At 37.3% G+C, this 13608-nt stretch overlaps 2 protein-coding genes across 8 annotated transcripts in view; one reads left to right on the top strand and one right to left on the bottom strand.

The window, feature by feature from the left end:
* RASSF6 (Ras association domain family member 6) overlaps positions 1-13608 on the bottom strand; it is an 81810-nt gene that overhangs the window by 877 nt on the left and 67325 nt on the right. For 4 of the 5 annotated variants that reach the window (XM_077143186.1, XM_077143189.1, XM_077143187.1 and 1 more), the window contains 5 exons: positions 7834-7935; positions 7459-7510; positions 4275-4393; positions 4083-4180; positions 3934-3982 (listed from right to left, as the gene is read on the bottom strand). In XM_077143186.1, the coding sequence (XP_076999301.1) occupies positions 3934-3982; positions 4083-4180; positions 4275-4393; positions 7459-7510; positions 7834-7935 (420 nt within the window). Of the gene's footprint in view, positions 1-559; positions 3983-4082; positions 4181-4274; positions 4394-7458; positions 7511-7833; positions 7936-13608 lie in introns of those variants that run through there. The other variant, XM_077143188.1, reaches the window with a different exon arrangement.
* LOC143668395 (alpha-fetoprotein-like) overlaps positions 1-13608 on the top strand; it is a 113420-nt gene that overhangs the window by 79372 nt on the left and 20440 nt on the right. Inside the window, exon 14 of one of the 3 annotated variants that reach the window (XM_077143184.1) lies at positions 7359-7436. The exons of the other annotated variants lie outside the window; for them this stretch is intronic. Within the exon in view, the coding sequence (XP_076999299.1) occupies positions 7359-7406 (48 nt within the window). The 3' untranslated portion in view covers positions 7407-7436. Of the gene's footprint in view, positions 1-7358; positions 7437-13608 lie in introns of those variants that run through there. 3 annotated transcript variants of the gene reach the window in all.

Raw genomic sequence — 13608 nt, 5'->3', positions numbered from 1 at the left:
TCGCTTCCACTCTATTTTTTAGAAACAAGTCACAACTCCAGCCCCTTGCAAGGTGAGGGGGATTAGACTCCATTTCTTGAAAGGAGGAGTGATGAAGGCTTTAAGGATCTATTTTTAAACTGCCCACAGAAGTAATGCTAATGTCTCATTGAAATAATTTATTTCAACTTTTTTGTATTGAGTAAATCTTTGCACTGGCATATACTTGCTGCTGTTTTTGACAACTTTTAAATCATAACTTTGGAAATTCTTGATTGGAAAATAACGTGTTATTTATAGAATGTTTAATAAATATAGAAAAAATCGTAAATAGATGAATCATCCATGATTCTACAATCTAGACATAATTATATTTAACATGTTTTTGGTTTGTTAGTATGTATGCATATATATATTAATGTATATACATATGTATACATACACATAAGCACATATATACATATCTTATGGATAATAAATATTTTGTGATATGTATGTGTATTCTTATATTGATATATAAGGAAAATGTACCTGATTAATCAGGGTTTTCCAGGAAATAGAACACACACACACACACACACACACACATTTCATATATTTTATGTAAATATTATGAGGTTTATTATAGGAATTGGCTCACACAACTGTGGGGATGGGCAAATGCTAATTCCATAGTGCAGGCCACAAGATGGGAACTCCAATCAAGGTTTTCAATGATTTCTCCAGGAGAAGTGACTGGCTAAAGAAGAGATGAAAATTCTTCCTTCTGATTGCTGAGATCATCAGTTCTCCCTTTAAGGCCTTCAACTGATTGGATGAGACTTCTCTCATTGCTGAAGGCTATCTCCTCAGTTGACTGTAGGTATATTAACCAGAGATGCCATCAACTTACTGGCGATTTAAGTCCAAGATATATCCTCACAATAACAATCAGGCCAATGCTCGCTTGACCAAACAACCGGACACAACAACCTAGATAGGCTGACACATGAACTTAACTATTACAGTACTCCTATAATTAAAATTTATTTGGAAATGTAATTCTAATGGTTGCATACCATTCTAGAAGTAAGTGCCTTTCATCTTTTTTTTTCCTTTTTTTAAATCATTTAGGCTATTTACTTCTTTTAGACACAATGAATAATAATAATGAATCTTTGTAGAATGCTTTGTATTTATGATTATTTCCATATGAAAGGTCCTAGAGTAGAATTATAGGATGTACTTAATAGTAACTTGCTTTCAAGAAAAGTTATATCCATTTGTATTTCTACCATCAGTTTGAGTGCCCAACTCATTGTAATTTGTTGAGTATTTAATATTATTATTTATTAATCTTTGTTAATTAAGTAGACCAAACAGTGGATCCCATTTTTCTTTACTTTGTGCTTTGTTGACATGCCAGTTATCATTACATTGACTTTCAGCTCCCAATTCACTGTGATCTACTCTGTGAAAACAGATATGGGCTCTTTAAATGGTTTTCCTTAATGATGCTACTTTTTGTCAGTAGAGGGTGCTGGGGACCACTGCAAGAAGTACAGGCCACAGAGGGTGAAGTGGGCGTGGTTTGCATTCAGGCATCTGGAGAACAGATTCTTTTTTTTTTTCAGAGCCCTGGGCAGAGTGGTTTTTCCTGTACTCGTTACCTGCAGGGTGCAGCTTTCTCCAGCATTTATTTCCCCTATTTCTTTCTCCAGCTCTAGATTTTTGCAGCAGTGGCAGCATAGCCTAGAGCTCCAGCACAGGCCTGTCCTGGAATTATAACCTTATCAAAGCTCAGTGAGTGTTCTGGAAACTGGCTATCAGGATAACCAGGGGTCTTATCTTTGTCCCCTGCAGCTTCTCAACACTACCCCTGCCCAAGTTATACACAGAAATATACTACTTTCTTGAAAAGGGACACCTCTCCACCTCCCAGTCTCAGCAGGGCCCACAGTGGCCTTCCATCTCTCTCTCTGCCACCCTGACTCCTCTGGGCGTCAGCCTTTGCTTACGAGCACTCCAAGGCTTTTCCTGTAACCTACTTGATTAAGACACCTTGTTTGTACCTGCAGCACAGTAGAGACTCCTATGCGCATGCGCCTGGCTCCTCTGTCCTCCAGAGGTAGTTTTTTGCTTGTCTGATGATTGTTACCCAGCTCTGGCCTGGGCTACTCAGCCAACTTCTCCTCCATCCAGTGAATTCTGAATCTCCCACTCCAAGTTTTTGTTTTTTTTTTTGGAGGTATTTTACCTCAGCCTTGGAGTACTCTTAAGGTTCTTTTTCCATCTTTGCAGCAACTTTCCTATCATAGCTTAATAGTTCTTTATATTAAAGTCCTCTGTTTAAATTGCTGTATGGCTTCTGTGTCTCATTGGACAAGGATTAATACAGTTGATAACTGTAAGATGAAGCTTTTTTCATCTACTTAGTAGTCATTTGCGTTCCTTCAACAGTTCTTTTTTTCATACCATCTGCCTTTTTGCCCCCTACAAAGGCCTGATAATTTCCTTATGTAATTTGAGGACTTTTAATATATTAAAGTTTATTTTTTGTCAGGTTTTTGGAAAGTACTTGATACTACTTTAAATTTGTATAAGTATACTGAAATTAACTATTACATTTGGCTTATTTTAGCAATATGAGACTATTTTCTTATTAATCAGTACATGCAAGAATGAAAACTCTAGGCATTGTTTTACACGGTAAAACACAAAGTATTTTAGCATACTTTCACTTTCATCCAGTTTTTAAGTTTTGTTGATACTAAGTAATATCTTTGTCTTAAAAAGTTCCATATTTTAGTATTGTGAATTAATTTTCCAACTAGTTTCATGACATACAATCCTACTCCTTAGCACATGTAACATAATCAAACACTTTAATGCAATGCTTATGAGGAATTAAAATAGTTAAAAAAAATAGATGTTATACAAAACACCATTTTTAATATAGAAGCTTTTTTAATAAATAAAATCAGAGACAATACTTTTGACGTCTTTGCATTCTCAGTGTTTTTTTCAAAACGGTTTAAGTGGACTTGCAAAGATTTGAGAAAGTACTTTGAGAGAGAGGAAAGCTGAGAATTCCCTTTCGAATTCCCTTCCTGGCTTCAGTTACAACAGTTTCGCTTTATCCATTGTATTTATTCAACAAGAAGTAGTTATTGTGGGTCAAGTACTATTCTAGCTCATAAAATATATTAAGGCTCTGTGGTATATTTGTTTGAAAAAATGAAAAACGTAAATAATTTTGCTGATTTTTTTTAAGTTTTCATGAATACTTTTTAGAGTCATCAAATGAACAGTACAGAAAAAGAGAAAGGGTCAGGTTGAGAAAATTAAAATTTGGATTTCTTACCAGGATTCAAAATCTTTTCCTTCCCTTAGGACAGATAGCTTTGATGGTACAGATAGCCAAATGTCACCTACTTGTATAAAGTTAGCCCTAGAGTCTATGAAATATGCTAAGGTTTTCAAGGAACTGTAAAACACTGAAACCATTAGATTTCTTGGTGCTGTGAAAGAATGCACTTTTTTATTTCAGGAGCTGGCAGCTCTTACTTCTGAATCATTTCTGAGAGTCAGTTGATGATGTTTCAGTTCTCCTCAGAGTTCCAGCTAAAAGAAGTTTAAACCGCATGATATCTGAAAATCTCACTTCAATTAAAGTTCACTGAATGTTTGCTGTAAAAGATATTTGAAATACATAGTATCCAAGCTTACTTCAGTTACTGAAATGAAATTCAAGCTCATTTTAGTCTATCTGGGAACCCTAGTTAACTACATCACTCCGAAGAGACGCAACGTTTTTTGACATTCAATTTTCTACAGAGTCAAGGTCATAGACGTTTGTGCGAACGCCAGTATAGAATTTACGAACTAATCAAATAGTAATGTTGCTCTAACTTTGTTGGAGCATTTTAGCAATAACAGCCTATAATGCTAAACTGTCGTCTCTGTTTTTACAACCTGTTTCCTGTGAAGACATTTCAATATAATAGCTCTTTCTCTTCTGAATCTGAAAATGAGAAGGAGAGAAAGAGTATTAACAACTGGATGCATTTTGTGCCATTGAACCTATTAACACTAAGCACCTAGATTGCTTGCTCTTGACTTACTTTGTTATTGTTCTTTGAATCTCTCTTTTCTCTTCTTCATTTAATCTTTGAAGAATGGATTCCAAGAGCGAAAAATGAAAGTTAATGTACTGAGCCACCTGGGGGGTAAAAGGGAAGAAAGCAGAACATTTATGTGAGAAGTGCCAAGTCAGGAGGGATGCAAAGACAGATTCAGGGTGATGGTGTCCATACATCACTGCTAATTTCTTCTGCATCCTTATCCATGAGGAAAAGGCGAGCATTCTTTTTGGAAGGCCCCTGTAGGAGTCTGTGCAGTAGCGGAATGTCTGTCTTCTTCAGTCGTCTGCGTTCTGTAAATGAAAATGAGACTCAACTACAGAAACGTTCACAACAGGGAAGAAGAAGAAAGAGAATTTACCCATTCCCTGTCTTTGTTTAGTTCATTTTCCAAGAAAAAGGACCTGAAAAGAACATACAACAGCAGACATTCAAAAGTTGAAATTAGAAACTTTCAATGAACCAAAGCTAGAGTTCTTTCTTTCGCTATGTATCAACAGTATTCAGCCTTGTCTTTGGTTAGGATGTTCAGATATCCCCAGGCCTAGCCATACCTTCTATCAAGCAACATGCCTCAATAATTCCTTATTCTTTCCTCATCCATTCAACCATTCATTGATTAATTTGTACAGCAAATATTTCTTGATTCTTTACCAGTTTAGTTAATGTAATTCTGTCTTTCCAGTTGTTCAGGTCCAAAATCTTGTCATTATCTCTTATTTCTACTTTCTCTCTCACCATAAATCCAATCCTTGGGTCTTCCTTAAAATATATATTCAGAATATTCTTGATACCAAGGGTCAATATTTTGATTATTTCATTAAATCGGTAGTCTTTATGTATTCATCCATGAAAATGAGTTAAAGAAAATAAATTATAATTTGGTATATTCCCAGAACTTCAAACTTTGGAAAGTTCTAAGGTAAATACTCCCACCTCAAAAGTAGCTAGCGTTTTGTCAAAGCGATTTCACATCTGTGATTTCGGTTTTATCAGAATAAAGCATGAAGAGAACATTGTGCCCTAATATTGTCCTTCCTTCCTTTTCTCCCAGCCTTTCTTCCTTCTTTCTTTCAGTGAATAATTATTGAGTACCTATGTTCCCGGGCACTGTTTTCTGTGCTGGGGCCATTATTGAACAAAATCACTAAAATCTCTTCTCTCATGGACTTTACCTTCTGGTAGGGGACAGATGGTAAGGAATGTAAATAAATAAAACATGTCAAATGTTGGTGATATGGTGAAAAATAAAGCAAGGAAGGGATGGGGTTGAACATGTGTGCATGTGTTTGTGGAGGTGGGAGGGGAAGTTTGCAATTATTGATAGAGTAGATAAGGAAGGCTTCGCTGAGGAAGTGATGTTTGAGTAAAAACCTGAAGGAAAGGAGAAACACCAGACAATCAAGCTGTCTACGCAGTGTGTTCCAACAGAGGCACAAGTAAAAAGATCCAGAGGTTTGCACAGATTTGCTGCCTTCAGAGAGCAAAGAACCAGTGTAGCTGAGGTGGAGTAGATAAGGGGTGGGGATAATACAAGATGAAGAAGAGAAGTAGCAGGTTCAGATTCATGCAGGCCGTTGCAGGCCATGATAGAGCCTCTCTGACAAGGGAAGCCACTGGGGCATTTGAGAAGAATGAAATAATCTGATTTACATTGTCTGCTATGTTAAAAATAGACTGAAGGAGAAGACAGGGAGAGCAGTCAGTCCTTTCCATGTCTTCATCTATCCATGAACCACATTTCCCTGGACGCTGAAAGCTTTGAAGAGTCAGAACTGTTTTCATCCCCTGGGGTGGACCCCACCTAGGAATAATTACAGAGGGGTCTAGAATACAGACCCCCCAGCCTCCCCACAATTAACATTCTGGTTTCCACAGAATCATAGTTTGTTGCTATTTCCCAGGAATAATTTATTCCGATCAAATGGAAGGATTTCCACGATATATTCTTAAGTGAAAAACCTAAGATGCCTAAAAGTATATATAATATCTGATTTTTATAAAACAGTCATTACCATATTTAAGTAAAATCACTTCACCAGTGTTACTTGAAAATGCCTCCTTACTTTTATATGTGTCAGCTATAGGTAGAATAATTTTTAAAAAATTTTCCCATCTGAAAAACATAAAGTAATACTGCATTGTGGCTTGAATTTGCATTTCCCTGACAATAGGTGTGTGGAAGATTTTTCCTAAAAATATTTACTAGTTATTTTAATTTATTCTTCTTTAAATTGCTTTAAATTACTTCTTTCTATTTGTATTGCATTGGTTGTCTTTTTGTTATCATTTTACAAGAACTCTTTGATACTATAGTTATTAATCTTTCAAATTTGATATCTATTGAAAATATTCTTCATAACCTGTTCATATATTTTTCCATAGAAAAATTTTAAGTTTTCATACAGTCTGATATCTCTACTTTTTATTTTATACCTTTTTGTTTTCTTATCCTTAACAACAAAAATGCATATACATTCATATATTTTCATTAGCATTTTTCAGTTCTATGTATATGCATATATATATATTTGCATTTAAGCTTGAAATTCACAAGGGCTTTACTTTTGAACATGTTTTATTCAAGTCAATTCTGGCTCCAACATTCTGACAATTATAACCTGAGCTCTTTCTACAATTTACCATTTAAAATTTTTCATGTTTGAAATTTTCAAAAATTTCATTTCAGCATCACCTTAAGTTTTCTCTAATTTCTCTGTCACTCCCAGATCCTAGCACCCTATGGACAGCACCCTCCCAATAGCCTGCTTCTAACCTTTTATCCCCTTCCACTAAGTGGAAGAAATATACGGCTCTACTGTGGAGGAAATCACACTCATTCAAAATGTCAGACCCTGTGCTGAGAAAGAAAGACTAACAAGGTCAGAGAAAAATGGCATGGAATGATAACCACAGTAAAAGTTAGAATGCGAAGGGGGAGCCAAAAGACAGAAATGACGGAGGTCAACAGTGATATAAGTGCCTAACAATTCCTGGAGAACCCTCAAAATGTCCCCCAGCATTCTAGTCTTTCAGATAATTCAATATCTGGCCAAGAAGCAAAATACCCTTTTGTATAAAAAAATTTTGAGGATACTCTATTCTTAGGTTGCCTTACTCTGAAATTGTGGCATATGATCTTTTAAATAACACATGATCTTCCTTCTTTTCTCCCTTTCTCCTCCTTTCTTTCCTTCCTTCCTTTTTTCCTACCCTCCTTCATTTGCCCTTTCCCCTCTTCCTCCCGCTCTCCTCCAGAATGAGGTAAACTTCTCTTCTGCCTTCCCTGTTGGCAGAAAACTGTAACATATTGGAGTCACATAAAAAAGGTGAGTTTTACACTATCCAAATTTCTTACCTCCTGTTGCAAAAATAATGTAAAGAGCAAAATCCTGGGGACTATTTTCAATCTGTGAAAAGGCAAAAATGAACAAACATGAAATTTCTGTTGTCATATGATGTTCTCTAAGTCAACTAGACTTAATTTATGTATCTGCTTCTTTACTTCCGTCTTCACTCTCAGATATAAAATCTTCCCTGATCATTGGGAATAACATAATTTTTCATGGCACACACTTAAGGTAATTATATAGGAAAGATTCCTTCAGAACTGAACAGCCAATTCAAGTAGATGTCTCATACTCATAAGGCCTTTTTTCAAAGAGTTTGTTTATGTACTTATGTTTAAATTATATACAAGATATTTATGGCTCAGTTTAGTGATAGAGGTTACCTTAAATTTTTGGAGAAGTTGCTTTATTACTTCTTCAGTTCTCATGTTACTGTTTATTCTGACCTTAGTTTCTGATTCAAAGGCTGGAGTGAAAATTGATGTCTAGAAAAAAAAAAAAAGATTGTGGTATAAATCCTTTAAGTTGCATCACACTAACAATAGTCAATCTCTTGGACTTGGTCTTCTCATAGGGTAAAAAAGCCTAGGTCACCAGCTTAAAAAATCTTCATTTTTTTTTGCATGTTTGCTTTGCTTTTTTGTTAATGCTTGTTGAATATTATGCAGTTTTTTAGCCCTCTTTATATTGTTTCGAGAAAAAGTTGGTAAAATATCATTTGAGTATACTCACAACATTTCACCAGGTAACCCTACCATTCTTCAGTATAGTTTAAAACCTCAAAATTAACTTTTATGGTTAAAAAATAAAAAATCAATGTGATTAGAATTTTTCAAACTCATGTGCCTTGCCTTCTTCCTCTTGGAAATAATTGTTCTAAATTGTTTTAGTTTGACCCATATGAAGCCACTGTTTTTTAGGTAGGTCAAAAATAGTCCAGTGTTGGCAGTTTCATTTGCTTCAGCCTATATTATAAAGTCTTACTGAGGGTTGCAGTAAAAGTACTGCTGATTGAAGCACTAGAACAATGTTTTCCAAAAGTTGCTCTAATCAAGTTTCAGTCTTTCAGATGATCATTGGCCAAAGGTTTCCATAATCAGGTAAGTCTAGGATGGCCCTCTTCAGGACTAATAATGCACCATAAAAAAATCATACAGAACTCATAACCAGGAAATTTTCACTCATAATGTGATCATTATCCCTTATTTTAAATAAATGAAATCCCTTTCAAATATAATACCTATTAATAGTCAATGCAACACACTTCAGAAACTAACCAATAGTACTTGTTTGGCTAGGATTTCCCTATCTTGTACATGGTTTTTGGTTACAGGTTTCTGTATGTGCTGAGGCAAAGCCTGAACTGTCTATGTAGGTAAACTATTTAAATTAAATTAGTGATTAAATGGAAGACTGTATAATCCCTGAAAGTCATGATATTATTCCAGAGGATGTCATAGAATTCTCAAATCCTTAACATAGTGATATGTACCAAAAACTATTCTAGTTCCTTTATAAATTATTAACTATGAATATATAACTACAAAGTTTATAAATTATTAACTCTATAACAAGCAGACAAAATTAATTTTAAATGATGTGAAATAAGTGTTGCACGTTCAGATTTACAGTAAAAGAAACCATAGTGAGTGGAAATTAACAAGATAGAAAGTTGATGGCATAAACACTAATTTATGACACTCATTGTAGAGGAAATATGACTGTATGCCAGAGCATAAAAAAAATTTTACTCAGTAGGTAGTAGAAAGTAATAAATAATGGCATGAGATGTAGATTTAAAAATAAAAAAGGTTAATTAAGCATAAGCATATTTCCATATATCTCATTTAGCTGTTCTAAGACAAGAAATGGAGTAGGCTCAGCAGAAGTGGAGAAGGGTGAACTTTAGAGTGGCTCAGTGCAATGTTAGATGAGGACTATGTTGGAAAGTGGGTAGATACATGTCAAAGTGTATCTTTGCATGGAAGTAAGAAAGTTTTCAGAGATGCTCTATGGAGGATGTCTGGAATTTTCAGTGTTTGTGGACACTTTAAGGCATGGCTGAGAGACTCTGACACTTATGAGCAATGCTTATGAGCTCTATGGAGCCCTGCAGAACCACGTTTATCCTGCACTAGGGTAAGGGTATGTTAGTTATGTGGTTTGATGCTGCATCATGCAGTATGGTAGGAATAGTAGATCAGAACTCAGGAGACCTAGGTGTTAGTGATACTAACTCCAGCTTTGTCAACTCACTTAATATTTTCTGGCCTCAATGACTTCATTTATAAAATAAGAGGGAAGGACTAGATGATGTTCAAGAGCCCTTCTAAGCGGCCAACATGCCATGAATTTGGAATCATGTGTTTCAGGAGCTTTATTTAAAAATCACCTTCTTTACATAGTTTTCTTGGCCAAACACATAATAGAATCCTGTTATAAAATAATTTATTGTTGCTTGGATAGAAACTGTGCTGGTTTGAAAGGATTATGTATCCTAAAAAAGCCATATTTTAATCCTAACCATCTTGTGGATCTTTTAGTCCCTATTCAGTACTATAGGTTGGAAACTTGATTAGGTTATCTCCACAAAGATGTGACTCACCCAATTGTAGATATTAACTTTTCATTAGAGAGAGATGTGATTCTACCCATTCCAGGTAGGTCTTGATTAGTTTACTGGAGTTCCTTGAAGGAGGAATCATTTTGGAGAGAGGGACAGAGCCACAAGAACCACAGAGCCCACACAGCCAGACACCTTTGAGGATGAAGAAGGAATACACCTCGGGGAAGCGTCATGAAACAAGAAACCTGAAGAGAAAGCTAGCAGATGTTGCCATGTTCACTATGTACCTTTCCAGTTGAAAGAGAAACCCTACAGTTCATCAGCCTTTCTTGAGTAAAGGTAATCTCTTATTGGTGCTTTAATTTGGACATTTTCACAGCCTAAAACTGTAAACTTGAAACGTAATAAATTCCTTTTTATAAAAGCTATTCTGTTTATGGTATATTGCATTCTGGCAGCTAGCAAACTAGAACAGAAACCACACCATGGCTCAAATCATTTTCAGCGTAATTTATCTCCAAATATCACAATCTAAGCCCAAAATATGGGTGTTATTTGTATTCTAACCATATTGGCTTTATCAAGGGGTCTCACAGCATAAAAACACATTTTAAGACCATGCCAAATTAAATCCCTGGATGTCAATTATTGCACATCCATTAACAGACAAAGTGCTCTGGGTAGTTTGTTTATTTTTGGTTTTCTGTTGTTATTAAATTGCTGTGCGTGAAATGTATAAAATATCTATAGTGCCATTTTGATCTCATTCAATCAACAACAATAAAGGTAACATAAATCAGATTCTTCCTTAGTGCTGGGCACTATGCTATGTGCTTACTGGCCTCATCTCAATTAATCCCCTCGACAACTTTGTAAAGTAGGAAGATGAGGGAACTGTGACCAAGAACTTATGTAATTAAAAAAAAATCTTTGTTCAGCAAAGAACTTATGTAATTAAAAAAAAATCTTTGTTCAGCAAAGATTTTAATTCATGTCACCAGACTCCAGGGCCCGGGCACTTCACCACTACATAGTGCCGCCAGTGTAGTGCAAACTTCATGCTCAGTATAGCAATTCCATCCGAAAGCTACTCGTGTAGAATAATATGGCTATCACAGGGCTTCCTCAATACAAGTCACCCAAAGAGAAGATGACATTCACCATAATTTCTGAGGAGAGGAAGAACCTAGAACAATTGATAGTTACATATCTGTGGGGACTGTCAAAATGACTTCATGACCAAAAAGATAATTTTTGAACCAGAAAAATGTTTAATTTAAACAAAGAATTGGGAAGGGAGGTTTCTCCTCACACAGCTCCTGAAGGCACATTACAGATATGCTCCCAAGGGTGGAAGAAGAAGGAGAAATAAAGTAGAAAGCCTGAGAGAGAAAGCCCATGGAGAAATAATTAATACTTTTAAAAATTCAAAATGGTGCCTGGTGAGAGTAAATGCTCTATAAGTATTTTGTAAAATAAATGAATGCATGATTACTAAAGTACATAACATGAAAAATATTTGAGTTCCAGAAAAAAATAAGGTGAAATGTTTCCCACTTTCAGCAAAGTGAAATGCCTTAAAATATGATGGAAAGGCACATAAAAATTTAACAAATCTGAAATGAAAACATCAGAATATTGTATTTACTCTATAACTATATTTGTGTAAAAAATAATATGTGTACAAGACTGGAAGGGAATGTGGTGAAATGAAAAGTTTGATTTACAGGAATAAATAGCCTTGTGGCTGGTTTTTCCCCTTTTATTTAAATGTTGACGTTCAAACACACTTTGAACCCATCTCTATTGTAGAACTTCTATAATTTTGACATTATTTGTTAATGTATTAGTTTACCTGTCAAGCCCCTGAGTTTCCTGTTGGCAGAGGCATATGTTCCCAGTGCTTGACACAGGACATGCCACTGAGATGGGGCTTACCCATTACTTTGGTTAAGAACTTGGGTTCTAGGATCAGACAAACCTGGGTTCAAATTCAGAGTTACGACTTAAAAGCAGTATGTCCTAAGACGAGTTACTTAAACTTTGTGAATTTCAATGAACTCATCTGTAAAATGGGGAAAATAATGGAATTTACTTCACAGGATTGTTTTAATGACCAATGTTTAAGAGATAATCCTTTAAAAATCCATTTAGGCTCTCCCTCTTTCTCCGCTGGCGGCACTCCCGCCACCATCCAGCCCTCCTCTCCCTCTTTCTCCGCCGGTGGCGCTCCTGCCGCCATCCAGCCCTCCTCTTCCCCCTTCTCCACTGGTGGCGCTCACACCGCCATCTTATCCTTCCCTTTCTCCTCCTGCTCCTGTGGCTCTCCAACCACCACCGTGCCCTCTTCTGTCTTCACCGGCTCTTCCGCCACCGTCCTCGACAGCCTTGCCACCCTCACCTTTCCTCCTCCAGAACAGCTACTGGGGGAGTGGAGACGATACAGAGCAGCTCCTGGAGCCACAACGGAGATCAAAGGGACGGCGTATCCCATCCTGGAACGGCTGACTGTCTGGGAGAACCAGCTCCGGTGAGATTGCCGAGGGGCGCGGGCTTTCCCGGGTGGGACGGCAAGCAACCGGAGTCCCTCCCTTCCTCCTTCCCAGGCCAGCTGGCAGAATTGGGCAGGCGGTCCCTTCGGGCTGTGGCGGCTGGCGCCCCCACCACGCGAGGCCCCCCGGACCAACTGAGAGAGTTGGGTCGGAAATCACCAGACCGCGGAGAACGGTGACCGGGGAGGTCCCTTCAAAACATGTGACGCCCCAGTCCAGCTGGGAACGGTGCACTCTCCCGGGCTGCAGTGGCTGGCGCCCTCCTGCCACGCTTGGCGCCACGGGCTGACTAGGAAATTCGGTCGGGTGCTCTCCCGGGCTGTGGCGGCTGGCAACCCTCCCTGCGTTCGGACCCCCGGGCTGGCTGGCACGCTTGCAAGCTGCTTCGGCTGGTGAACCTCCCCCACAGTGAGAGTTTTCCAAAGCTAAAGGACCCACAGCACCTTTTACTGGTGGAACCTGCAGACAAACGGGTGCCACGAGCACCACCTACTGGGCAGGATAAGAAAAACAGAACCCAGAGATTTCACAGAAAAATCTTTCAACCTGTTGGGTCCAACACCCAGGGAAATCTGACTAAATGCCCAGATGCCAGCAGAAGATAACGGATCACGCTCAGAAAATTGAAAATATGGCCCAGTCAAAGGAACAAACCAATAGTTCAAATGAGATACAGGAGCTGAAACAACTAATGCTGAATATACGAACAGAAATGGAAAACCTCTTCAAAAACGAAATCGATAAATTGAGGGAGGACATGAAGAAGACATGGGCTGAACAAAAAGAAGAAATAGAAAAACTGAAAAAACAAATCACAGAGCTTATGGAAGTGAAGGATAAAGTAGAAAAGATGGAAAAAACAATGGATACCTACAATGATAGATTTAAAGAGACAGAAGATAGAATTAGTGATTTGGAGGATGGGACATCTGAATTCCAAAAAGAAACAGAAACTATCAGGAAAAGAATGGAAAAATTTGAACAGGGTATCAGGGAACTCAAGGACAATATGAACCGCACAAATATACATGTTGTGGGTG

This window comes from Tamandua tetradactyla, chromosome 24 (assembly GCF_023851605.1).
Source record: "Tamandua tetradactyla isolate mTamTet1 chromosome 24, mTamTet1.pri, whole genome shotgun sequence".
Classification (NCBI taxonomy): Eukaryota; Metazoa; Chordata; class Mammalia; order Pilosa; family Myrmecophagidae; genus Tamandua; species Tamandua tetradactyla.
Note: the sequence above shows the minus strand (reverse complement) of the source record. Positions and strands in the feature narration are given on the sequence as shown.